General features: G+C 37.4%; 3 protein-coding genes across 5 annotated transcripts; all 3 read right to left on the bottom strand.

Moving 5' to 3' along the window:
* Positions 1-4,264: 4,264 nt before the first annotated feature.
* On the bottom strand, positions 4,265-6,591 carry LOC105052632 (cytochrome P450 77A3). The gene has a single exon (XM_010933506.4). The coding sequence runs from the start codon at positions 6,219-6,221 to the stop codon at positions 4,665-4,667; it is 1,557 nt and encodes a 518-aa protein (XP_010931808.1). The 5' UTR covers positions 6,222-6,591; the 3' UTR covers positions 4,265-4,664.
* Positions 6,592-8,758: 2,167 nt separating this feature from the next.
* Positions 8,759-13,030, bottom strand: LOC105052631 (probable serine/threonine-protein kinase PBL23). Its single transcript, XM_010933505.4, has 5 exons — positions 12,647-13,030; positions 11,401-11,588; positions 11,126-11,315; positions 10,648-11,039; positions 8,759-9,344 (listed from the first exon to the last, which is right to left on the bottom strand). Exons 1-5 carry the CDS (start codon positions 12,765-12,767, stop codon positions 8,973-8,975), a joined length of 1,263 nt encoding a protein of 420 aa, XP_010931807.1. The 5' UTR covers positions 12,768-13,030; the 3' UTR covers positions 8,759-8,972.
* A 2,449-nt stretch (positions 13,031-15,479) lies between these two features.
* On the bottom strand, positions 15,480-25,568 carry LOC105052630 (derlin-2.2). Of its 3 annotated transcripts, none has more exons than XM_010933503.4 (7): positions 25,424-25,568; positions 25,087-25,304; positions 24,539-24,638; positions 18,770-18,984; positions 18,510-18,593; positions 16,504-16,557; positions 15,480-15,878 (listed from the first exon to the last, which is right to left on the bottom strand). In XM_010933503.4, exons 2-7 carry the CDS (start codon positions 25,183-25,185, stop codon positions 15,699-15,701), a joined length of 732 nt encoding a protein of 243 aa, XP_010931805.1. In that variant the 5' UTR covers positions 25,186-25,304; positions 25,424-25,568; the 3' UTR covers positions 15,480-15,698. The 3 variants fall into 3 exon arrangements, with proteins under 3 accessions (XP_010931805.1, XP_019709031.1, XP_019709032.1); XM_019853472.3 differs by having other exon boundaries at positions 25,087-25,270; XM_019853473.3 differs by having other exon boundaries at positions 25,087-25,289; positions 25,424-25,562.
* Between the last annotated feature and the right edge of the window lie 1,004 nt (positions 25,569-26,572).

Raw genomic sequence — 26,572 nt, 5'->3', positions numbered from 1 at the left:
AGGAAGGAGGCCAATGATCGGTCTCAAGAGGGAGGGGGTCTTCTTATAGGGATCCCTAGGACTCCGAGGGGTCCTAGGAGTCCGATTCTTGCTCGGATTTAGCCGGAGAAGGAGACTCCTATCGGGAGTCTTCTTCCCGGTTTCTGAATTCCACTGTTTTGTGTTTTTTTTTTTTTTCGTTTTGGACTTATGCGGCTGAGGTTTGGGCTATAACAGATATATATATATATATATATATATATATATATATATATATATATATATATATATATATATATATATATATATATATTTTTTTTTTTTTTTTTTTTTCTTTACAAAAGAATGCATCTCTTTTTTCCGTTGGAATCCCTTTGCGGCACTCGTTTGCGATTTTGTATGCCACTTTAGAAAGAAGTAGTGGTGAATCATACGGTTATAAAAGGCAAGAGAGATTTTTTAAAAAAAAAAAAAAAAACTTTATCCAATGAACAAACCAAGTTATTTGGGCATGGCTCATAATTTTGAATTACTTAAAGAGTAATTATCGCATGGACCAGGTCCAAGTGGACCAGAGCAAATCTGGAAGCGTATCTACGGTGGATAACGCTCAATCCGGACTTGGTGAAATATACAAGTGGCGTGTTATCCACCGTGGGATTTGGCATGGTCCATTGGACCACTAAACATGCGTACCACACAAAGCACCGAGCAGGAATTGGATTGCGGTTGAACCAAGACTCCCCCATCAACCGGACCCACATGCAGCCTTTATGCCACTGCCGTACGGCTGCTTTTGAGCAGCTGTGGAATGTGGATGCATGGGTCAAAGTATCGTTCAAACCATCGCATGCCGGTGGGGCTGCTGCGTCACGACCTGGTTCTCGGACCAAAAGCAAGGTCCGAATTGTGCAGGATGGTGGATATTCTACTCATGGTCGCACGAGCGGAGTTGGCTCGTGCGACGGCCATGGCGACGGAGACAGGATGGTAGGGTGGAGATTTAATGCTCATTATAGCGACCACCAGCTGCCGTAGCCAGAGGCATTTAAGTCACTTTGTGGGGTTCATGATCTCATCAAAGCTATATGTCGAGCCTCTTTTTATTGTTTTAATGCACTTCTGATGATCGCGTGGTACAATAAATGCTCCAGTCTGGCGATCATGGCCCTTCCTGCAGCTTGAAGTCCTACGGGACCTTAGCTGGTTCTTGTGAAAATTTGATTTATTTATATCGTAATCCTTTTAAAAAAACATTATTACTACATGATCTACTTTGCGAGAAAAAACTGGATTTTTTGGCTTCGAGTCTCTCGAAGCAGATTGCCTGCATATAACTAACGACATATTTTCTTAATAGGATGATTGATACGATGACTGAAACATATACATTGTAGCAAGGCTTCTGAGTGAGGAGTTGAGGAGGAGGACATCCTATGGGCAGCGGAGAAGAGACAGATGGGGTCGCAGATGGGAGGCAGGCAGCAAGGTGTTGCAGAGGAGGGTGGCGTCGTTCATGAGGGCATAGAAATGGAGGGAAGTGACACTTTCATGATCCATGGAAAAGCTAACCTCTCCGTGGAGAGGAAAGGAAAGGAAGAGGTAAACAAGATGGCAGACAATGGTAGAGAAGAGGGGTGAAAATGAAAAAGATTATATTATATTTCTCACCTCTCAATCATATGAATACAGTCTTATATATACGTTAAAGTAGAAAGATTAGTATCGTAGCTATATAATTATATCTAAATAAATTTGGTATCTATATAATTATATTTAGCAATCACATACAATCAAATAAATATAGTATGTCTGATCTTGAAATCTTTATAGTCATACGGCCATAATAATCATGATATTTTGATATTGAAATTCTTATAGTCGAGCGATCAGTATAGTCATGATATTATCGACTCATAATAATATTCACATTCCTCCTCAAACTCAAATTAGATGACTGAAAGCAAGCTTGAGTTTGGATATTAGGAGACAAAAATAGTATGGAGGATAAGTTTTGATGAAAATATCAGCAATTAATCTACAGAAGAAATAAAATAAAGATATAAAATTTCATGAAGTAGATGGTGGCACAATCTTAATATGCTTCGTCCATTCATAGAAGATATTATTATGAGCTATTTAAATCATATTTCGATTGTCATAGTATAATGGAGTATGAGTAGCGTATGAAACACTCATATCTTGTAATAACCAACGCAACTATATCAATTCAATAGTGGTATTTGCAAAAGCATAATATTCAACTTCAGTACTTAATCAGGCAACTATCATTTTTTTTTTGCTTCTCTAAAAAATAAATAAACTTCTAAGCAAGTAACAGTATTCAGTTGTTGACCGACAATCAGTTGAATCACCTATTCAATCAGCATAAAAAAAGCATGTATTTCAAGAGCCGATTGAGATGAAAAATGTAAGCCATGAAATATTGTTTTCTCTATGTACCATAGGATACAGATAATAATTGTTTAATGCATGAAACGATGTGTAGATAAAAAATGACTCACTAGATATACTGCATAAGAAATATCTGATCAAATAATAATGAGATAAATCAAACTACCAACCAACTATTAATAAAGAGTAAGATCGATCAGTAGCTCTCCATCTGTAGCAAAGAGTTCGGTATTAGTCTCAATAGGAGCATCAACTGTTTTGTTATCGATCAACCCTACTCGAGCAAGAAGATCAAAAGCATATTTGACTTGTGAGAGATACAATCCATTATCAGATGTTGGGACTTCAAGATCCAAAAAGTCTTTCATCTCAAACTGTTGACTAAGAAAATGCATCAGATCATAAATATCTTCAGTATAATCATATCATCCACATAAAGTAGAAGTTAAATGAGTCCGTTAGAGATTTTGCAAGTAAAAAATACCAAATTATGAGCACCGATAATAAAACCAAATCGAGCAATGGTGGAGCTAAATTTTGCAAGCCAAGCATGAGGAGCCTGTTTAAAGCCATATAATGCTCGATGCAATTGACAAATAGCATTAAAAGAATGAGGATACTCAGAAAGATGTTGCATGTAAACCTCTTCTTCTAGATTAATGATTTGATACCATAAAAATGGAAAAAATTATATTATATTTCTCACCTCTCAATCATATGAATACAGCCCTATATACACATTGAAGCGAAAAAGCAACTATGGTAGCTATATAATTATATCTAAATAAATATAGTCGTTATACAATTATGTTTAATAATCACAAACGAGTAAATATGATAAGTTTGATCTTGGAATCCCTATAACCATGCGACAATAATAGTCATAATATTTTCACCCTGGAACCCTTATAATCATATGACCATAATAGTCATGATATTGATAGCTCACAATAATATTCACAAGGAGAAAAAGTGCTAGCAGGGAAAAATTTTTAAGTGGATTAGATCCACAATGAACTTAGGATGAAATCACTTCATTTTTTTCCTCATCCTTTTTTTTTTAAAAAAAATATGTGGTAGCACCACAGCTTAGGATCATTTCATTCTAGGTCCATAAGGGATCTGGTCCGCATAATAATTTCTCATTTATTGGACCGTGATGAAGGTAAAGCAAACACAAATGATCGTGGCCCATAGGTCAAGTAGGAAAGATATTTACTAAAGTACCACTATTTAGTGTACTTTCTTAAATTCTCTCTTTCTTTCGTATCCAATTTGGGGTATGTTTGGGTGATTGGATGAAAAATCCTATAGAATACATGCATTGTACTTTTTCAATTAGCAAATCATAGAATTAGAAGTTGGGCTAGATCTATATTCATAACTATCCAGAAATAATTTTGGAATGGGCCAGCTTGAATTTTACAAGATGAAAAAAAAAAAGTCCGTTTAGAGCCTGTTTGAAAAATCTAGCAGAATTGTACTGAATTTTTCTTAGGATCATGAATTAAGTCAGACCCATATTAATCTAATCCCCCTTTGATCCAAATTCTGCAAGAGAAAAGACGGTCCCATTCATCTTATTGTTATTCAGTGGTCCAACAGACCCCACAGATGGGATTTAGCCCAAAAATAAGGCAGGTCTTTGGAAGAAAACGGATTGGACAAACTAATAGGCCGGATCCTATCAGCGATTTTCCAAACAAACTCTCAAGTGAAAGAAAATCTGGACATTTTCCCAGCAAAGAACTAGGATCAAATCCCTGAGCAAGATAGTATTATCATTGAGCTAAAATTCAGTCCGTCTACTTACATCAAAACAAACAAAAAAAAAAAAAAAAAAAAAAAAAAAATGGAATCAGTTTGTTTACCCAAAAAAGAAATGCAACCGCCATGACAGAAGCTCCCATACTGATCTTCGTAGCATAAATGAAGAGGACAAAAAATGCCAGTGATGTGAACCTGACCTCTCCAGTCCAAACTTGAACAAGATCCAAGCTACACTTTTTTTTTTTTTTTTTTTTGGAACATGTTTCAACTCAACTATTTTGCACCGTTCACCTTGCCCCATGATCACATGGCAAATTAATGAAGCAATTAAAGGGAGCAACATGAACGCAATACACCAGCTGAGTGACTTATTAGATGTGTGAGATAAACTAAAATATTTTAACGCCAAAACTAATTAATAGACACGAGATATCAAATTGTCCACCCGATTCTAGTGCACTTGTACGTACGTACGTTGCCCGCAGTAGTAATTATTAACGTCATGCCCCACTTCCCCTCTCCACGATGGCTGCCCTGAGGGAATTCTTCATCACCACGGTGAACGCAAACGTCTCCGTCGGGTCCGGCCGCTCCCCGGGGGGCGCCACCCACCGGAACTCCCTCACCATCCTCGCCAGCATCAGCTGCACGTGGAGCAACCCCAGCGTCGCCGCCGGGCAGATCCTCCTCCCGGCCCCGAACGGCATCATCCTCACCCCTCGCGTCCCCGTCACGTCCGTCTCCCACCCCTCGCCACCCTCCTCGAACCGCTCCGGCCGCCACTCCTCCGCCTTGTCCCACACGCTCGGGTCCTCCGCCACCCACGCCGTGTAGAACTCCACGCTCGCCTCCGCCGGGATCCGGTAACCCCCCAGTTCCGTCTCCCTCGTCGCCGCGTGCGACAGCACGAAGTGGCTCGGCGGGTGCCGCCGCAGCGTCTCTTTCACCACCGCCTGCAAGTAGCCCATCCCCTCCACGTCGCTCTCCGTGATCTTCCTCTCCTTCTCCGTCCCCACATTTCCGACGATCTCCTTGTAGAGCCGCTCCTGAGCACCTTGGTCGAGAACCAGATGCAACAATGCCCACTCGAGCGCAGTCGCACTGGTGTCGGTGCCGGCACTCATCACCTCCGAGCACAGCGTCACCAACTCCCCCTCCCCGAGTCGGCCCCTCCCGGCCGGGTCCAGCCCGAACAACGAGTCGATGTAGGCGTCGCCGACAGGGCTCACCATCTCCCATGGAGAGTTCACGTCCTTCTCCCCTCCGCTCTTCACGAAAGCCCTTCGGGCCCTCACCAGCGGGAGAAGGCAGTCCATCTGCCTCTTTCTTAGCTTCTTCGCCTCCGATAGCTGGCCGCGGAAGAGCGGGGTGAATATAGGGAGGAAGTCCGGGAGTTTGGGCGTCGTCATCATCATGACATCCTTGAGAACAGCTTCGATCTCGCGGACGTGGTCTTCGGGGATTTTGGCACCGAAGCAGATGCAGGCCAGGATGCTGCAGATGGTCAGCCGGCAAGTGCTCATCACTTGGACGGCGCCGGTGCGGTTGTACTCGGCGCGGAGGCGGGCGAGGTGGTTGGCGATGGCCCAGTCGCGGATCCATCCGAAGTGCTTGACGCGGGCGGGGGTGACGATCTCGGTGACGAAGTTGCGGCGGAGGGAGCGCCAGAGGGGGCCGTAGGCGGCGGAGTTGATGGTGCACTTGCGGGCACTGAAGAGGAGGCGAGTGGGGGAGTCGGCGGGGCGGCTGGCGAAGAGGGGGCCCTTCTGGACGAGGGCTTCGTGGATGAGATCGGCGGAGGTGATGATGACGAGGGTGCGCTGGCCCATGCGCATGGTGAAGATGGGGCCGTAGCGCGTCCGGAGGTCGCGTACCACGTACATGAAAGGCCGGCGCTGGAGGATAACCTGGAAGAGGTTGCCTACCACCGGCCACCCCGGTGGGCCAGGTGGGAGCTCCCCGGGTGCACCGCTGCCTCCGGTGCGCGAGCAGCGCCGCCACCAGAGCGCCGCTAGTAGGAAGGTGGCGAGAATTAGGAGCATATCGATGAGATCCATGGAATAGAAAAGGTGGTGGGGGTGGGTGGAGTGAGGACAAAGGAAGTGATACTAGTAGTAGTTGTGTTGGGGCGAAGAGAACAAGGAAGTTTTTAGGGTTTCCAAGGAAGGAGGGGATGGATGGATGGTATTACAACTCAATGAGGAGCAGTAGATGTGGAGCGAGGGATCGAGAAGGAGAAGCAGTGAGGAGAAGTGGAGATGCCGGTGGTATATATATATAATGAGGGAAGGGAGAGTGGATAAAGGTGGAGTCAGGAGAAAAGGAGATATCCCGTGGTGTGTAAGGAGGAAGGGAAGTTGAAGTAGGAGTCTGCCAATACTGGTGGAGTGGGGTAAAAAATGGGAGACCTTGTGTGGTATATAAGGAGAGAATACGGAAAGAGCGTACGAGTGGAGCTAGAGGAAGTGGTAGCTTATACGAAGGAAGAGGAGATGGGGAGTGAATGAGAGCCATCTGCCAGCTAAATGGAATGAATGCTTATTCAAGGGCTTATAAATGGTGGCCGGTAGGAGTAAATTTTTCTTGCAACGGTGATACGTTGTAATAAATCAATCAACGGTCAAAAATAAATGAAATACAAAAATAGTGTAGATATTATCTATAAAAATCAATAAAATATATGATAATTGATAAAATATAAAATTTTTTATTGATTTATTATAGATTTGATGTGGTATTGCTGTTGCAATGAATATTTTTTCAACCAGTAAAACAAAGAAGGATTCTTATTGGTGTATGGTTGCTAGTAAGCAGGGTGCAATCGAGTTGAATTGAATCATGTAGTTGATTGTTCAAGTTCTATTAAACTCAAAATATTCGGATTCAAAATTTGATTCGAGATCGACCCAATCTTAGTATTTCAAATTCAAACTTGATTCAATGAAAAATAGATAAAATTTGAAATCGATTCGACTCGATTTGAATATCAATTGAGTCATGCTCGGAGTAGAGTTCAAATTTAAAATTAAATATTAACTTATTAATAATATATATTAATATATATATATATATATTATTATAAATAAAAATAATATTATTAAATATATATATTTAAATAATTTTATAAATTTTTGAATCGATTATCTTACTATTCAAATATGATTTGAACACAAATCGAGTTGAATTTGAATTTAAATCCGATTTGAATAATGCACTAGCGTTTGGACTCATTTGCATCCCCACTCGTAAGAAACCATCCTCTCTTTAAAGTGCAGTGGTGGTTGGTAGCGGGGGGGTTTTGGTTGGTGCCAGTTTGGTGAGTAGAAAGAATGCGATGAGCGGCAATGGATCACATGCTTTATTATAAGTTGCTCGGTACTTTCTTACACTAAATGGGGTAGTTTCGTAAAGCATAAATGCTTACTATAAATGAGGTAGTTTCGTAAGTCTTGCGTGTCCTATCGGCATTGCCCCTATTGCGTTTGCATTGTGAGTTCTGCCACACGATGAAGCAGAAGCAGTATTAATGGTTGGTAAAGCTCATAAATTAAGGATGCAGATCGAGTGATGGTTGGCAGATATTTTAATGGGCTATTTTGTTACCAGAACGGAAATTTCGGCGTCCCAGGTGACGAAGAGTTGGCAGCTGATGAGGTTTTCTTCCACGTAATATCCATGGCGCTGCCTTGTCTCAGTCGGGAGCATTGGCATAAGATCAGGATACTGTTATTTCTCCGATATTTACAAAGAAAGATCAGGATTACATAATAAGAAGACAAAATCTAGATATATATATATGTGCGCGTGTGTGTGTGTGTGTGTCTTCGGATAAAAGTGGGGTGGTGACAGCTAACTTCAATTGTAGTGCAACCTCTGGTTCAGTTGTTTCTTCCTTTTAGAGATTTCAGAGCCATAACAATTCCAATTTCAATACGATAGCAATGTGGGTGGTAGATTTTCTATTATTTGTTGGGTAGTTTGTATAGAAAGATGGCTAATCTAATTTGCGCCGAAAAGATTAAGGCAATACATAGCAGGTGTATTGTACTATATTGGTATCAAACTAGTATAAGATACGAGGATGTACGACGTGTCCAATACGAAACTGACTGCCATATCCGGTGTGTTGATACTACAGCAGGATTGGTTCAGAGATGATAAACATTATTAATCAAAGTCTAGGTTAGTGTTTCCACCATGCTAGTAAAAGCTCAATGCTTCATGAAAAGTTATGATTTGTTTCTATTATTACAAAATTTATCCAAATGCAATGCGGAACTCACCTTTGGTTTCTTTCATGATTTTAAATTTATATAGTCTCCCGATCTTCTAAACTTTGACATAATAAGCGAAACCAAACTGTTGCATATAAAGTTTACATGGCAATGATGAAAGATTTTAATTTCTGTCATAAATTCCTATTGAGTAATCACAATCTTCCATAGAGGCAGAGCATATGTATAATATTTAATCTTTTTGGATTTAAATATTTTCCCATCATCCTGCATGGAACATCTTAGTAACATTTGAAGAGTATAAAGTTCCCTATATAAAGAGTGACTCGAAGTAAAAGATAAATGCAAAACTCATCAAATGAAACATGAACGTGGATACCATTACATTACAAGTTCCAAAGCACTTAAAAAGTTCCAAAGCATAAATAACTAGAAGCAGCAGTAGGTCTTGCTCTTGATGAGCACCTGGCCCAAATTCTTTGGTCTTATACATATTGTGCTAGTATTTTCCTCTGCCCTTCTTGATGATGAGAAGGTTTCTTGTACTTAGTCTTAAGACCAAATTCTTTGGTCTTAAGACCTTTCTAAAGTTTCTTCCTCTTCTCTTCTTGAGGATGAAAAGATTTCTTGTACTGTCCCTTCCTCCTCGTTGTTTGTTTGCCTAAGGTCTTCCTCTTGATTGTTGCTATTAGTATTTTCCAGTGTCTTTGAACCTTGAGAGAGCAATCTCTGTGGAGTAGTTTCTTTTTTATCATTCTTTGAAACAACTAAATACTCAAGAGCAGTTACAACATCAGTGATTAGTGGGCGGGAGCTTGCTTCTTCTTGAAGACACATTGCTGCAACTGCAAGAGCTTGATACAAACCTTTTACAGGGTAATTCCCTTCAAGTAAGGGGTCAGCCATTTCCACAAACCTCTTCTTGTCTTTAAAGAGTGGTTCTGCCTGCAAAATATTATCAATAATATATGTAAAATATTTTGTAGTTAAATAGATTAAACAAAATAGGGATGACCATCTTTACTCTGTTTTTTTGAGCAAAAGGTCACCCCCCCCCCCCCCCAACCCAAACAAAATCAGCAGAGTGAATAAAGAATTCCAAACATCTTCAAAGGAAAACAACAAAAAGAAAAAAGCAAACTATAGCCCAAGTTACAACAATATACCATCTATAAGGTCATCATGAAACCAAAGTAAAACTCAGAGGAGGAAAAATGGAAAAGGACAAATCAAGTAATACTAGAGACTAGAGAGATGCAATGTTATATTGAATCATGACATGATTGAAATTTGAAAGTACTATGATTGCAAGATGGGATTAATTGTGCATGACATTTTAATATAATTAGCTGGATTAGGATCTCTATTTTAAGATGGGATCATATAATTGGTGAAATCTCCTACAGATTTCTGATGCTGAAACAGCAAATTACACAAATTCTGATTATAGTCAATGGAGACTTAAAATGAGACCTCGATTTATCTCATAATTCTAAAAATAGGTCATCTATTTCTGACATGAATTTATAAATTGTGTGCTATGGACTTAGACTAACAGGACCACCTTAAAAATAAATGGATGGAATTACTTAGTCAATCAACTAAATCACAAGTACCTCAAGTTTTGCACACCATGGTATTAAATTTGTCATTAACCCTATATGGGGAAGTCATTTAAATAAAATTTTATTATTTTTCTGAAAAAAATGATTGCTAATCATATGCTTTTTTTAATTTGGATAGCAGAGGCCCATGGAAAATAATCTATGATCAAGTTGGCACCGAGTTTGTTTTCTCACAGAGGTTTGCTTTACTAGCATACCCTATACAAATCCCAAGTTCTACTCAAAGTAGATGGATGTCATTAAAGTTGATCCAAGTTCATACATCAAGTAAGATAAGATACAAAATAATGTAGGTATCAATACAGCAGCATACTCTAATTTTCAGTTTGTAGAATATCAACAACCTTAGACTTATGATTCATATGAAAACTTCTGAAACAAGGAGTTGCTAATTAATTTTTATAGCCATGCCCACAAAAATTAAAAAAAGTTTCTTAAAAGATGCCTATCTTGGATAGTTTATGAAAATTATCGAGAGTAAAACAAAAAATGCAGATGGAATTCTATTTTGAGTTTATTATACTGCTAACAATGAAACTGTGATAGCCCTATGCAGGTAAATACCAAGGCAAAGGTTTCATGATATATTATCTACTTAGCTAAAGACTATTCACTAGACATACCCACTGAACGAGGTTTTGCTCATTTGATGGTCTTGATGTGTCTATGGCTCTCCTTCCTGTAATGATCTCCAAAAACACAACTCCAAAACTGTACACATCAGACATCGTTGTTAATTGACCTGTTAATGCATACTCTGGAGCACAATAGCCATAGGTGCCCATCACCCTTGTTGATACATGGCTCTTATCTCCAATTGGTCCAACCTTAGCTAGACCAAAATCAGATAATTTTGGGCTGTAGTTTTCATCAAGAAGTATATTAGATGCTTTGAAATCTCGATAGATTACTGGTGGGTTCGCTATATCATGCAGATACTCGAGGCCTTTTGCTGCACCTTCAGCTATTTTCATCCTTGTATTCCAGTCCAATGGCTTCTTATTTGGAGCTAGATCTATAAAATCCATTACAAGAATCAATTAGTAGAAAAATCTTCATTAGATGGATATAAATTGGAATTTCAAAGTCTTAGAGGTTTACCCAGAAGATGATCCTCCAATGAACCATTTGGCATGTATTCATAAACTAAAATTCTGTGATCACCATCAGTGCAATATCCAATCAAATTAACAAGGTTTGGATGATGAAGAAGACTAAGCATCAGTACTTCAACAAGGAACTCTCTATTCCCTTGTAAGCCATTCCTATCAAGCTGCTTGACAGCAATATCCTGAGGAAGGTGAAATAAGAATTAGTGCAGCACAATTAATTTGCTTCGCTGGAATCAAATGAACAAAGACTATAATTGGCATTACTTGATTGGTATCCTCAAGGTGCCCTTTGTACACTCTTCCAAATCCACCTTCACCAAGAAGACATTCAGCTTTGAAGTTCTTAGTTGCTGCTTGAAGCTCAGCATATGTGAACACCCGAGCTGAGTTGTTCCCATTGTTGCCAATTCTTAAGATCTCTTCAGCTGCGATCCTATGCTTGTTGCTGGTATCTATACATCAAGTGTAAGCATTTTTATATAGATGTTTTAATGTAGAAGTAGAGAGATTCTACTGATTGATGTTAAAAATTGGTCCTACTACTGAAAGGATTTTTTTTTTTTTTTTTTTTACTAATTTATTGTGCATAGAATTTAAGAGAAGGAAGTGGTGGATAAATTTTCACATGAAAAAACTTATTTTTTTCCCCACTTCGCTTGAGAAACATTTACAAAAGTTTTTATCTCTAAATTGGATCATTAACTCCAGAAGCAATTTTTTAAAAAAAAGACATCCATCTGGAATAACAAAAACAGGGCAAAACCTGCTGTCTCCTTTAGAGATTAAAAATAAAAATTGGTGCTACGACTGAAAAGATTTTTGGTTTTACTAATTTATTATGTGTAGATTTAAGAGAAGGAAATGGTAGACAAACTTTCACTTGCAAAAGCATTTTTTTTTCCCCACTCCGCTTGAGAAGAAGTTACAAAAGTCTTTTTCTCTGAAGTGAATCATTAACTCATGAAGAAAAAGGCAAAAAAAAAAAAACCTCCATCTGGAATAAGAAAACCAGGGCAAAACCTGCCATCTCCTTTGGAGAGCCAAAAACATATGATAAATTGCAATGAAAGCAATGGGGCATACTCATGTGCTCATCTTAGAAATCTGATGATAAGGTTCGGACCCAAAAACATACATCCCCTTCATAGATACTTGTAATGGCAATCAAAAAAATAAAGACAATTTCAGGAATAGTACAACACCAAGGTACAGATTTTTTTTTTTTTTTTTCAGAAAACAGAGTAATAACAGCTTGCTGAAAAAAGTATAATTCATGTCGATTTCTAAGCAAATTTCATGGATTATAAAACCAAATCAAGTCATTCAATCCAGAAATGCTAAAACCATAAATGACAAAGGATCATTTCATTGTCATTAGGCACAATCATGCAAAAACCAATAAATTAATGGCAGAAAAATTAAAATTTCTAATACCAACATGAAGCCAATTGATCACAAGACAAATAAATTTAGGCTATTATAGAATTTGGACAATGAAATCAACACATACCTGATTCAAGTGAGATGTTATGAACAAGAGAGGCAAGCGCATTCCCTTCTTTTGGCACCTCTGACTTCTTTGGGGACTCATCCTTCACATTTAATGATCTAAAACATGGAAAGCAACCCATCACCCTTCTCCTTCTCTCCTTGGTGAAACTTATCAATCCTGGGAACTTCAAATGAACTCAGCGAGAAAAGAAAAATGAAATGCTAACTCTCCTTGGAATGATGAGATGTCTGCTGTGCCTTCGTGAATCGACCCGAGAGTCGGTCCACTCGGGTCAGCAATGGTGAAAGAATTTGTGAAGAAAAAGTTCTGAAAGAAATGGTAGGTTGCAAATGATCTTTAGTTATTCTTGTTGGTTTCTCTTCTTCTTCTCCTCCAATATTACCAATGGAGAGAAACATCGGACGCGGTTTGTCTTGCTCCAATACAAAAGGAAACAGCTAAATTTAGAATACACAGGCTTTTTTTCTCTCGTTTTACGAATTTTTGGATTTGAGCTAGCCTGGCAATTCGGTTGGGTGGAACGGTGACCGGTACAAGTGGAGGTGGCTAACGTTATTCTAGGTTATGAAGTGTTTTTTTCCCCCTCAAAAAAAGAGGAAGAAAAAAAAAAAAAAAGAATTGATGGCATGCAAGGTCTTCCTAACCAAACTGGTTCCAATAAATCCAAACTTAACCAGAACACTGTTTAGATTTGGGTTGGGATCTGCTTGCTATTTTGTGTGGCATGCCAACATCTAAACACCTAGTCACGTATGACCTTTTTTTTCTTTTTTTAATTAGGTTAGCAAATTGGTGGATAGCCACCACTCATTTCCCTGTGTGTAATGAAACTAGGGAGATTAAAAGAATAGGCTGGCCTAACAGGGGAACTGATCTCCCACTAAATGAGAGAATATTGCATGAAATATACGTCAAGGAGGACCAAAACTCCGGTCTACACAATCTACTGCATCAATAAAGAATTGCACCATGAAATCAATATATTTTGGTATGGCCGATAAATAGATAAAAATTTGCGATATGCATAAAATCATGCAATTGTTTCACCCTCGGACTTGTTAGAGTTTAACAATTTTAAAATTATATTTTCTAGAATTTAGGATCAAAAGAAAAATGTGATTAGATCTATCGTGTTAATGGGGGAAAAAATATAGCTGCTTTTTTGTAATGTAATGACTTTTATGTTAGCCCTAGGCAAGTATTATTTTGCATTTTATTACTGGAATCTTTTACTTATGATTGCATGTTACAGATTAGTAGCATCATTTTTTTGTGCAATAAAAAAGGAGAAATTTTGTATCCAAAGCAAAAGAAGCATTCGAGCCGACATTTTATGGAATGGGGCAAGGTGTTCTATCAAAATAATACCTCCATATAAAGGTCTCAAAGATATTAAGCCATGATGAATGTAAAAATAGACTCCTTGTTAGAGAAGCCCAAATTTGCACATATCTAAGATCTAGACCCACGCCACCCCCGCAACCCACAACAAATAATTTTTTTTAAAAAAAAAAAAACTTAATCCATTTTGCATGATGGATTGATTTGGCTCGGGTCTTTTCTTGGATTAGTCAAAATGTGATCCAAGGGCAAAACCAATTTGCGAGACCAATCTTTGTTATTTCTAATTAGCTTCACTGGGACCCAGTTGCATGGAGTCTAACTACTGTGAGACCCACAAATAAATCCGCAGGTGTCAGACTCTCCGTTTGTCTGTTCATAGCCACAACACCCGTCTTAATCCTTATCATGCATTCTCTGAAAGTCCTAACAAACCTTAAGCCATCAACAATGAATCTGCGAAGCTGCTGGCAATCTGCAGCTGCGCAAATGCCATGATTACCATTGGATATCCCTGCGGAAATTTTGGCATCAGATAAAGAACATGGAGAACATTTTGAATGCCACGATACCATGGCAAGAAAAACTGTGCCAACAAGATCTCTCTTGGTCCATTTATCTTCGATCAAGGGCCTGATTAGTGTTGATATCAGCATCTGCTGAAAAAAAACCTGAAAATCCCAAACCATGACAGATGCCCCATTCTATGGTATACACCTTTTCACCATCTTACTAAAACGTGATACGATGCACCAAGCCGCTGCTGGAAATTATGCAGGATTCTCTCTTGTCAACTTCCAGCTCAATATGGACACCTGTACTATGTTGCTCTTGGCCTCAGAACGAGAATCACGAGGAGAAATCTAAGAAAAGAGCATCACAGACTTACAAAGTACATCAGCATCTAAGAACTCCAGCTAATACACTTGATCATTCAAGTGCAAATTTCATTTTTACATGATCGAAACTTTAGTGCTGATAGGACTAGCACATGCCTAATGCTTATATTTTTTGAGGGACTCCATTTACATGACATTTCATCAGCTGTATCAATTAGATGTCATTCCAATTAACCAAAAGAGGAAAATTACATCCCAATTCACAACAAGAAAAATATCCTTGTTTCTATCACCACTTTGAACTGGAGGCAATGAGCAGGCGCACATCTAATCACAGCGCCACGCCAGAATGTATTGTAAATTAAAGAGTTACCTTCCTACCAGAAAGAAAACAATATGTTTGACCTACCACAGTATATTTAGAACGCATGCAAATAGTATAAATTGGAGAATACTAATGATACTAGAATATCATATGTACAACATTTGAGAATATTAAGGGACCTGTATCCAAAATTTTGCTTCATCGCCGGGGACTCATCAGTCATGCTGTAGCTAACAACATGAGTATGTTTTGATTTCACAAAGAAACAACCCAATTGCCATGGACTTCCAACAATGCACAAGGCCATTAAAACCAACTATTACAATTGCAAGAGATGCTAACTGAATCATTTACTATAAAGCTACCAAGAGTTGAATTTCACAATTTCATTTCTGTGCAAACATAACAGAGTTACATAACATGCCTCTATATACTATCTGTCAGAATAAAGGGGTGATACGTTTCGCATTAGCGATAGATCCCTCGTATATGGCGGGAACAGCATTGCAGTAAAACCTCGAAGATATCAGCTTGATCTTCACAATCAATCTTGATGTAAATCTCGTGCTGGAGGAGCAAATGGCGCATTAGGTTGTTGGGCGACAACGACAGTCTCATCTGCAAAAAGTGCTTTTATGAATGAAGGGGTCTTCAGGGGGCGACGGCCTGAGATACTTGGATAGACATCTTCAAGGAAATAATAAGCATGACCTGCTATCATACCCTGTGGTCAGAGAATAGTATCCATTGTGAGTAGGGATCAACCATCATTCCATATTCTCGTTAACTTCTATATGAACAGAAGGGTGGTAGCTTTGCAGCAGATAATTAATCATGGTCAAGAAAAGATGGCAAAACAAATTTATTATAAACAGGAGAAATATGAAGCCTATTCATGATTATGACATTAATTTAGAATGCAGTCAAGGGCTAGACCTGTGCCTTCTGTTCTTTTCAAGCACAATAAACAAATAGGAAACGACATGCTTAATTTATCAGCTCTACAAAACGTCCCATATTAAAAAGGTGTTGCAGCTTGCTAGTTTACATAAAACTGCCAAGAAATTGGGTGTTGCACTAAATAAATCAAACCAATGGTGGACTTGAACTAAAGAGGACTTCTGCATCCTAAAATAGACAACAAGAATAAGCCAGGCCTCACTAAATCTTGGGAGCCAAACAAAGGGATGACATTAACTAGGTTAATGTTTCATACTATTCCCATTTCACTTGTCACAGAATATTAATATTTTTTTTTCCATTTTCTAAGCATTTACTGGACAGTTCAGTGGGGTCACCATATTTTTAACTTTAATGAATACAAAACTCTTGAATATCAAGTAGCGTACCAGAAGATCCACCCATGTGCTGCTCCCAACAAGAATAGAGAACCCCAGAAGAACCTGTATATTGAGAAAAAAAATGGATAAAAGTCATTTTGACCATTGGAAAAAGGAAACTATAACAAATAAATAACAATCAGTTTCTATTATTATTTTTTAAATAACCGTAATATAGGAAAACAAAAATTAAACTGGAAATTTAAGGGAAAAATTAGTGGACTAAAAGAAAGAAAGAAACCATTAACAGCAAATAACATGACCTGAATAGCATAGATTTAGTTCCATTATGATCTCATCTAAACCACCTTCCAAAACAAATTACAGATCTTTCAAACAAAAACCATCCAAAAAGGATCCATTCTCCTTGATAACTAACTACCCTTGTAGATGCTTCAAAGTTCAAACCCACCCTATTACCATACTATGCAAATGCTTCAAACCCACCCTTACCCCACTGCACACCATCATTTTGTAGGATTGGTGCTCTGTGCAAACCTCGATGAATAAAATCCATTCTGTACACTGACATTTTGCAATAATAATATGAATAAGACCTGATCGTGTGCCCAACCACTTCAGATCGGATCAGTTCTGCTGAGTTGGACAAGCACTGGGCTCAATTTGTATAGGCAAGATCCAATATTCCAGTCTGTCTTCTACAAGGTTTAGTCAGGTCAGTTGGATCGCTTAACTTACTTGACGGAAGAGGTTTATGGCCATGAGTCAGACCTGACCCACAAATTAATATTATGAGTTCATGTCAAGACCAAACATATTCCAAAGTCCATGTGGTGACTGCAGCAATCACTTACACGTTTGTGTACCACAAATTCAATAGTAAGATCTCTAATGACAATGTTATTACAATTCTAAACTAATAAGGAAAATTTGATGAAACCTTTGATTCAAGTAGTGCTGACTAGTATTTCATTGACAATATTTTATATCAAGACACCCTTACTCAGCAATCACACCCACATGAGCAAAACATGCCACTAGGAGAACAATCATATCCATAATATTGCTTAAGGACCTCTTATCACACATTAATGCGAAAGTTGTTCAAGTGAAAGCCACTGTCACCTTTATCAATTTTAATAACAAAAGTCCACTACCTTCCTATGGACTTCCCATATTACCATTGCTATTTATCACAATATTATCATTGCACCGCATGGTAGACACGCTTTGTTTTCTTTTCACAAACAAAATTCCATGCACCAGCTGTTTCATATATTGGCATCATTTTTATTCTTTGATATGATGCCTTATGCCAAACCTATTGTTGTTGCTACCCATTTGCACATCTGTGATGTCCTTATGAAAATCTTCAAGGGAGTTCCCCACTACTGTGCTTAAAATGTCTTTGCAATATTAAGAAGAAGTTTAACGGGAAAAATTGGCGTGTTGAGTGTACATAATTGGAATTAATCACAGATTTGATAGGCTAAAGATTGCCATGGTTGGTTTGAAGGAGAATCCAGTTTTTGACCTCTTCATATCCTTTCTCCTTCCCTTGAGTATTGGATATACTCACCGTACTGCTCAGAATTCTTTTTCTGTTTCTGCAATTTTCTGCTTCCTATTAAAATTCTCTATCTAGCACCACTTTTTTTTTAAAAAAAAAAAAGTTTACACTGTAATTGCACAGGAGTAAAAATACATTTTTTAGGAAAAAAAGATATACTACCAAAATAGGAAAAGTAAAGGTCTTTCAAGTTGAGGTGATATAAAGTCATGACTTATACAACAGGTCACAAGAGCAGTTTTGATTATGTAAAAGTAGCCAGTATTAGATGCCACCCTCTGATTATTCATTATCTCAAAATGCAAAATAGGAGGGGAAAAAATAGGCCACCAAAGAAGATACTGGGTTTCCTTGTCATTAGATACAGTACTTGTATGGCTGACCTTCATGCTGACAATTTATGGTCACAGATCATTTACCTGATAATATGATAGTGCATTGAGTTGTGAATTACTTGATAAGGAAAATCAACACAAACACTTACCCATGGCAAATAAGCCGCTGTGAAAGTAAAAAGGCCCAAGAAACTCATGTGGATAAAAGGATTATGTTTGCTCCAGACATAGACCTAAAGAAAAAAAAAAAGTGAGGCATGTAGAGATTTGAAAGAACAGGAAAACTCTGACTTTATCTGATCATCATTCATCACTTAATATGGTCCAAGCGATGTTTAGTTTAACCTTATAAGACCAAATTCATTTGATAAGTGATTTGCACAAAATGAGAGGAGTCTTAATTACTGACCATCATGAAGGTCAACGAATTGCTGAGGAACAATATTCTCGCAAAACTCTCTGACAGATAAGGTATCATTCCACCAATGAGAACAATCCCGGTTAAAACTGTAGCACCAAATAAGAGCATGTAAAAGAAATCTGCAGTCCGTCCCCTGAATGAGTTCTCCTCAAGTAGCTTGCAGTATCGAGCAAGGAAAAACATGTGGAATAGGAAATCCAAGTCTGTCAATATGAACAAATAATATCAATAACCTCAGCTAGAAAGCAGAACAAATTTAGGAAACCCACAGAACTATAGGCCGGAGCTAAATGAGAAACTTAGAAGCATACAAATTTACAGATCATGTAAAAGAAATACAGCCATGAGGAATAGCAATCAAAGGTCAACAATTATTCAAGATGTAGAAAAGTCAGAAAACCATAATCATAAACATAACCACTTATATAAAGGCTATCACAAGGTCACATTACAAGTTAAGAAGAGGCAATAGGCTGAAGCACCAGACATGTCTCATAGCAGAATTCATTTCTGCATGTTTTTGGGGCAAACTATAAGTGGAGCACAAATAGATTATATTCAAATCCAACAGATAAATAGGTTTTGTCAGATAGGAGTAATAGGTATATAGGCTAAGATCAAAACCCTTCCAAAAATGATGGTTTCTTCCTCAACATAGCCTTTTTGTCTGATCTATTGCCTTCACTGGAGAGAAGAAAATGTGGATGAAATCATGAAGAAGTTAATCCAGTTATCTTGCACAAATGAGCTCAGCAATCAAAGAAGGGGAAAGCAAATAATCAAAAAGTTGAAGTAACCAGAGAAGATGAAAGCAAATATTCAAAAAATGGAGCTTACGATTTCTATCTAAGATGAAGTGACTGGTCTTAGACCATAAATGATACGTGGGACATGACAAGAAGTTTCTACAGAAATATGAGAAGCTTGAAAGGAGATCAGTTGGATGTGAGCTTGCTCCAAAAATACAGGTTATTACCAATTTACCATTATCATTGAGGAAGCTTTCCGAAACTTTAGAAAATTACAAACAAAGATTACTTGGTATACAGGGCATGAATTTTGCAGCCACGATGCCTTAAATTTTTGCCCATGAATGTAGTTAAAACCTTACATTTTAAGGAACAACTTCCTGTTCTAGAAAAGTCTTCAAATGACCCAAACTTAGAGGAAGCAGGCCAAGCTAGAACCTTCTAAAAACCTTTGGTCCCAAAGGAGTTGATAGCATCATGGTTTTTGCAGTATTAAGAAATAGAAAAGGTCCTTGGCCAAGCCTGACCCTTTCCCCCTTATATTATTTTCTATCTCATATTCCATGCTCACTTATTCTTTTCTAATCCTTCTACATCATATATTCTTCTATATTTTTTATTACACACCTCTTCATCTCTATAGTTTGTCATATAAATGATTAGCATCAAACATACATGATTAGGAAAACCAATTAGATTTTCAGTTATCAATCTAGGATGAGTATTTCTATAGCTTTAAATAAACTTTAACAGCACTCAGACCTCTGAAATAACCCTATAATCCTCCTAAATAACAATTGACTTCTCCCACATGCATCATCTTTGATTTTCTTCATAAACATTCTCTACAATCTGAATTTACATGAAATCCAGATTGGGCACCTCAATCAGACCCAAAACCTTCAGAACTACCTTGCTATTATTAACACTATATTATGGATCTCCAATTTTTTGATAACCTATGGACTAATTCTCCTAAATCCTTTTCTCTGAAACTGGATAGCCAACATCTCGTTTAGGCTAAGCCCAAAATTTTTTAGCTCCCTGGGTCCACCATTGCATAAGCACAGACCCTCCTACTTGGTTTTGCAGCACAATTAGTACCATAGCACAAGATCATGCTTTCTACAACATATCAAAACCAATCATGCTCTGTACCCCCTTCTCTTCGTCAGATTTTCTTCCCCCATTTTTTTTTCCGCTTTCATCCCTTAGACACAATTAAGCAAGATTGACATCGTTTCTCAAACCATTAAGTACCAAAATACGGCTTTCAAGCAGATATAAACAAGTTTTGATAATCAATCAACAACATGAAGGTATATATGCAAAGTAATTTGGTAACCGTAAAGCTAGATAACATCAATTGCAACAGCATTGGAAGCCAACAATTTCATTGATGCAGTCTTGTCATCTCCAGCGTTTAATCAACAGCAAATTCCCAAGAAAAATCCCTAGAAGAAGCTCAAGCTTGGCTTCAATATGAACTGCCTAAAATCTAAGGCTTTGACTTTATTAATTATGATGCACATCAATTACTTACTAATTTTCATCAATGATCTATGGTGACAGTTTCCTATAATAGGTTGCTCTCAGTTTCATATAAGAAGCCACTCCCATGTTGGTCATCCATTGACTCGTGACAATGGTATAACCATTAGAGAAGTTGTTCATGCAGAAAAGGGGTAAAACAACCATCAATGGTTACTTTAGGAAGAAAGAGAGGCATTGAAAAAATTCAGCCCATAGCAAAGAGGTTTATGTGGAGGAAGAATCCATTCAGTATTCTGTGCCTCAAAAGCTATAGTCTAATGCTAGAAGCAATTGATTAATTTGGTCCAAAGTTGAAAGTTCCTACTCAATATGAATTTGTTAAAAAAAATGTCTAAAGAAAGAAGCTAAGAAGACAGAGAAAATCATCGTGGGAACATAGAAATGCATGGGCACCAAGTGGTTGTTCAATTAACACCAACGCATGGACCTCTAGGAGAGGCTAGAATGTGATGAACCTTATTGTGAACTGTAACCTTGGGACTTCATTTTTGAGATCTGTTCAACTCCCTCCATTGAGACATGATGGTTCCTACACATACAAGTTAGTGGAAAAGGGTACCAAGAAGATTGTTGAGAAGCTTGTGGTACAGAACTTTTCTACTAATGCATCTAATATGGCAGCAACTGTATTAAGCATAAAACTTCCTAACATATTTTGGACAAGAAGTGCTGCCCATCGTATGGATCTACTGTTGGAGAATTGGAAAGATTGGAAAGATGAAGATATGATGAGAAAATTCAATGATAGGCAGGATTTCATGAGTAGAGAAACTCAATTTGCTAGTTCCTTTTTGAACTTGCAGAGTATGGTGAGTGAGAGGATGGAGTTAACGAGCATGTTTACTTCAATGATTGGTAGAACTTTAAACAATCTAGCAAATGACAGAGGATCCAAGACATAGTTTTGTGCTTCAAATATTGGGGTCATGTCATTTGCTTTAAAATGGAGCCCTTGGTTTAGATGCTTAATTTTTTACATGGTGAAGAGAATCCCTGACATAAATTATACATGGGTGGTTTGGAGAATGCTAATAAGGAAATAGCCTTCTAATTGAACCATAATGAGAATAACAATCTTCCAATTTGGGGAATAGTAGAATCAAGATAGGACTCAAAGCTTAAAAGCCCATTGCATGGCACAACCTACTTCTTGAACCCCTACTTTTACTATTTCAAGAAGTCTAGATTGAAAATGATGGCAAATTAAGCATGAGCTAATTGAATGCATTTTAAAATTCTACCCAATGTAAAAAAAAAAAATTGAAAGATGAAACTTCAATGGAGATTTACTTGAAAATGAATGCTACAGGGTGATTTGGAGGTATAGGACCATCAGATAGAAGTCTTGCCCAAGTTTATCTAGATAATTTACCAAGTTCTTTGCTCAAGCTTAGTGATTTGTGAATTGTGATTAACATAGAATTAACTTTTACAAACTAGGGTCATGTGGCTAATGTCGTTTCTTTATATGACCATAGTTGGTATTATGTATCTTAGACTAGGCATCTTCATTTTACGGTTGATGTTACATGATCATGCACACCTTTATTTTAGAACAATGCTATTATGTTTGTTGGCTGATCAATATTAGATAATGGGCCTCTACAGTTTATGGAAGTTGACATGATGTTATAGTATCAGGTGGATGGTGTTGCATTAAATTATGCATCGCTATTTTTTCACTGTTCATACTTTCAATGTTTTCTAGCTTTGCCATTGATTTTTCCATTATTTTTTGCATGAAATTCATGTGAAATGTTGACTACTTAATAAGGAAAAAAAAGCATTGATATATCTTAGCAACCCTCAAGCCATATATGCCTATCAGCTGCTTTTAACACACTATGTGAACCTTAGTTGCTAGAATGAGGTGCAGGTGTAGGGAAGCAAATATTAGGTGCTTTACCCTAGGTAGAGGATTCTGGCTACCAAGGTGTCAACAAACAAGCCTTAAGGATCTTTCATTAAGTTTTAGATCATCGTTCATGTTGTGGTCATGATGGACCTTTATATGAAATTTTTTACCGAGTTGTCGAGTTGTGCATGTCATAATTTTAGCTGAACATATGTGAGCCAACCTCTTTAAATTAGGTGCTCCTATAAATGAATAGTTGAATCAAAGTAATAAGAGAGAATTGTCATACGATGCCTCCGCTGAACAAAGTCAAAGACTCCTCTCACATATCCCCTATGTTTTGTTTCTTTTACTTAAATTATTTATTGAGGAATTGCCAATAAAGACTATGGGTTGATCTATCTTCAATTTCACAACAAAACCATAGGCTAATTTAGGCTCCCGTTTATCTTGGGTCTGAACATAAATTTCTGAGCTAATATCATGTTGGTCCAACATTTAGCCCTATTAACAGGCCAACTTGGATGCCTGGAGTACCCATTGCAGGTGAGTAATAGCTTAAGTACCACGAGTTTATTAGTTATTCCCCTGATACCATTCCACTAACCATCAATCGTTTCTGCACTTTTTTTACCAAGACCATAGACTAAGACTTGAAGGTCTAAACTGCTTGCCTCCCTAAGGTGAAAAGTTCAAAAACATCCCTAGCAACTAGAATCTCAAATCTACTGTTGAGTTTGTATACTACATTTAATAGAAAGAATTTACATTAAAACACAAAATGAACTTGCTCTTTTGTGAAGGAAATCTAACATAATTTTCTTTGGGAAAATGTATAATTACAAGGTGCATTGCAAATTGAATGAATTGATGATACATGTAGAGAATAACTAGAATCTAGGACACGAAAAATGTGATGGCAAAAGTTTCAAAATTAAGCAGCACATAGAAATGCATTACCAACATATCATCTGCTTTAAATGTAATTATATTGTCATTATTTTAGTTTCCAAATCCGATGGGAGACCATGCTGATAAAGGGGTGAAATATGCCAACATTTGATCTGTCCCAACTGTATCTCTTGGACCCAGTTTAAAGTTCAACAGGTGACTGTGCTACTAATAAGAAAGAACGGAATTGAACTTCATGTTTTTTTTCTTTTTCTTATTTCTCCATGGCACTGGTTATTTTTCTGCCTTTTTAATTTATGAGTGCACCGTAAGAGTTAATATTTTTAAATGGACAACTTATAAAGCATCATACAGCACATACTAGTATAAATACAAAGATTTAAAACTCCAGCAAACTGAGGCAGAAATCTTAAGAGGATCACACGCATTAAGAATTTTGAAGATTTACCTGTATATAAAAAAGCTCAACAACTAGTATTTCAACTGAAAGAAATGTGTGAAAGCAATGGATAAAATAGAAAATAACGAATACAAAAAAGTATAAGGAAGCACATTGTGAATTATCTTAACTGGTTCTCAAGGAAGAACTGATCAAAACCTGATCAAGAATCACTTTAACATCATCATACCAGTGTCTATATACTAATGAAACATAAATTGCAATTGAGATCCATGGTTTATGCTTACCCAATTTCCGGAAATATAAGAAGTTTGTCACGAGGCGCCAGACCTCATAGTTCTGAACTACACGCTCTGGGTTCAGATACAAATTAAGTGGAGAAATGATCTGCAAGAAGATGAACCCATACATCCAAACCTAAGTACCAGGATCTTAAAACCCATCATATAGTTTATTGAAACAAAAACTCAAGCCAGAAACCGAAATAAATACTGAAACAGTAATACCGATAAAAATAATTAATAAAAGAATTCGCAAATATATCAAAAAATCACCAACCATCCTAGAGAGTAACTACAACACCCCCCCCCCCACCCCCCCCCCAAAAAAAAAAAGGAAGAGAGAGAGAGAGAGAGAGAGAGAGAGAGAGAGAGAGTAAAATCAAAATTTAGGAAAAGTAATGCTTGGAATACCAAGATTTGGGTTAGAACCAAACCAAGACATGACATGCAGCTCTAGCTTCGTAAAATCTTGAAAGAATCGAGAAGAAGAAGAGAAAGCACGAAAATCTTGCAACCCTAACCCTAATCTTAAGGGAATGTCCAAAATTGTGCACCTCGAGAGAGCAACCGACGGTGATGACGACAGCGGCGGTGAGATACGATCGCGTAATGATTGGCATCTGCTTGTACCACTCCTCCACGGCCTGCGCCATTCTCGAGATCTCCGACCAGCAAGTCTTCCTTTCTTGCTTGCAACCGGAGATTTAAAGAGAGAGAAGAAGAAGGAGAACTCAAACCCTAATATCGTACCAATAAGCTGAATGAAGATGAGCTTTAGGGGAAAGGAAATGCCAAAAAAAAAAAAAAAACTAACTAACTTCAGTAAATTAAAAGTAACAGAGCAACAAAAGAGAAAGGAGAATTTTTAACGTTGAGGCGGAGACTACTCACTTTGCTGCAGGCTCCCGGTGCCCGGGTTTAAAGAGTGTGAGTGGAGAGATGAGTTTGAGACCCCGATATCTGAAGTCTTCTTCTCCTCCTCTTCGAAGTGTCGAGATCCGATCCGCGGCCGGCGCTTGGGATTAGGGTTTGTCTCAGAAGGAAGGGAGGAGGTAACGGCGAATAAAATAAATACCAGAGCAAGGGTAGTACCCGTATCCGAATCCGTTGAAAACCTTGCCATCCCAACCTGTCCCAAACCCGATTATAAAATTAACCAAAAAAATCAAAAAATTCTATACACCGCAAGCACGATAGAAAATCCACAATATATAATTATTATTTTATTCAATTAATCTATCATTGTCATAAATATCTCTGTTCATTAGTTATAATATTTTTTATAAAAATTATAATATTATTTTATAATATATTTATTTTTAAAAAAAATATAATAATTTAAAAAAAAAAAATAAGACATCCCTTCACAAAAAATTATGACACTCCTTCATAATAATTTTATGAGAAATATCATATTTTTTTGAAAGAAAAAAATATCATAATTTTTATAAATAATTTTTAAAAAAATATTATAATTTTTAAAAAAAATATTTTTATCGTATAAAATTTTTAAACGAAAAAATCGACCTGCTAACATTAAATGCATATTGAAAAGTGATGGTTATGTAAATCAATTGGATAAAATAATACACTCCACATCGGATATTCTATACCGTCTATAGTGCACAAAGAATTTCTCACCCGCTGGATACTTGAACCCGCCCAATCAACCTCGTTCATATTCATATTAGCATTGAAAATTTTTGCAGCCAAGAAAGAATCTTTTCGATAAAAAATCTCTAAACCCTACAAAATAACATGCTTGTACCAAGATTAAGCTCTGAAAACCTCAAAAGACCAACTCATAATGCCACAACTTCCACAATATCTCACGTTTATGAGAAAAAAAATTCAATCAGAACTTAAGAAACTTCTCTAATCTCTCTCAAGTGCTCTCCTTTCCCACATCTTTAAAAAAGATAATAAAATGAAAAAAAAAAAGAAGCGAAAAGAAAAAAAGATCATCGTGGGTGGAAAGTCTTATCCTTAAATTTTTTTCTGCCTTTTATTTGTATTTGTTGGTTTTTGCTATGCTTTTTC

This window comes from Elaeis guineensis, chromosome 10 (assembly GCF_000442705.2).
Source record: "Elaeis guineensis isolate ETL-2024a chromosome 10, EG11, whole genome shotgun sequence".
Taxonomy (NCBI): Eukaryota; Viridiplantae; Streptophyta; class Magnoliopsida; order Arecales; family Arecaceae; genus Elaeis; species Elaeis guineensis.
This window is presented reverse-complemented; position numbering and strand designations above follow the sequence as displayed.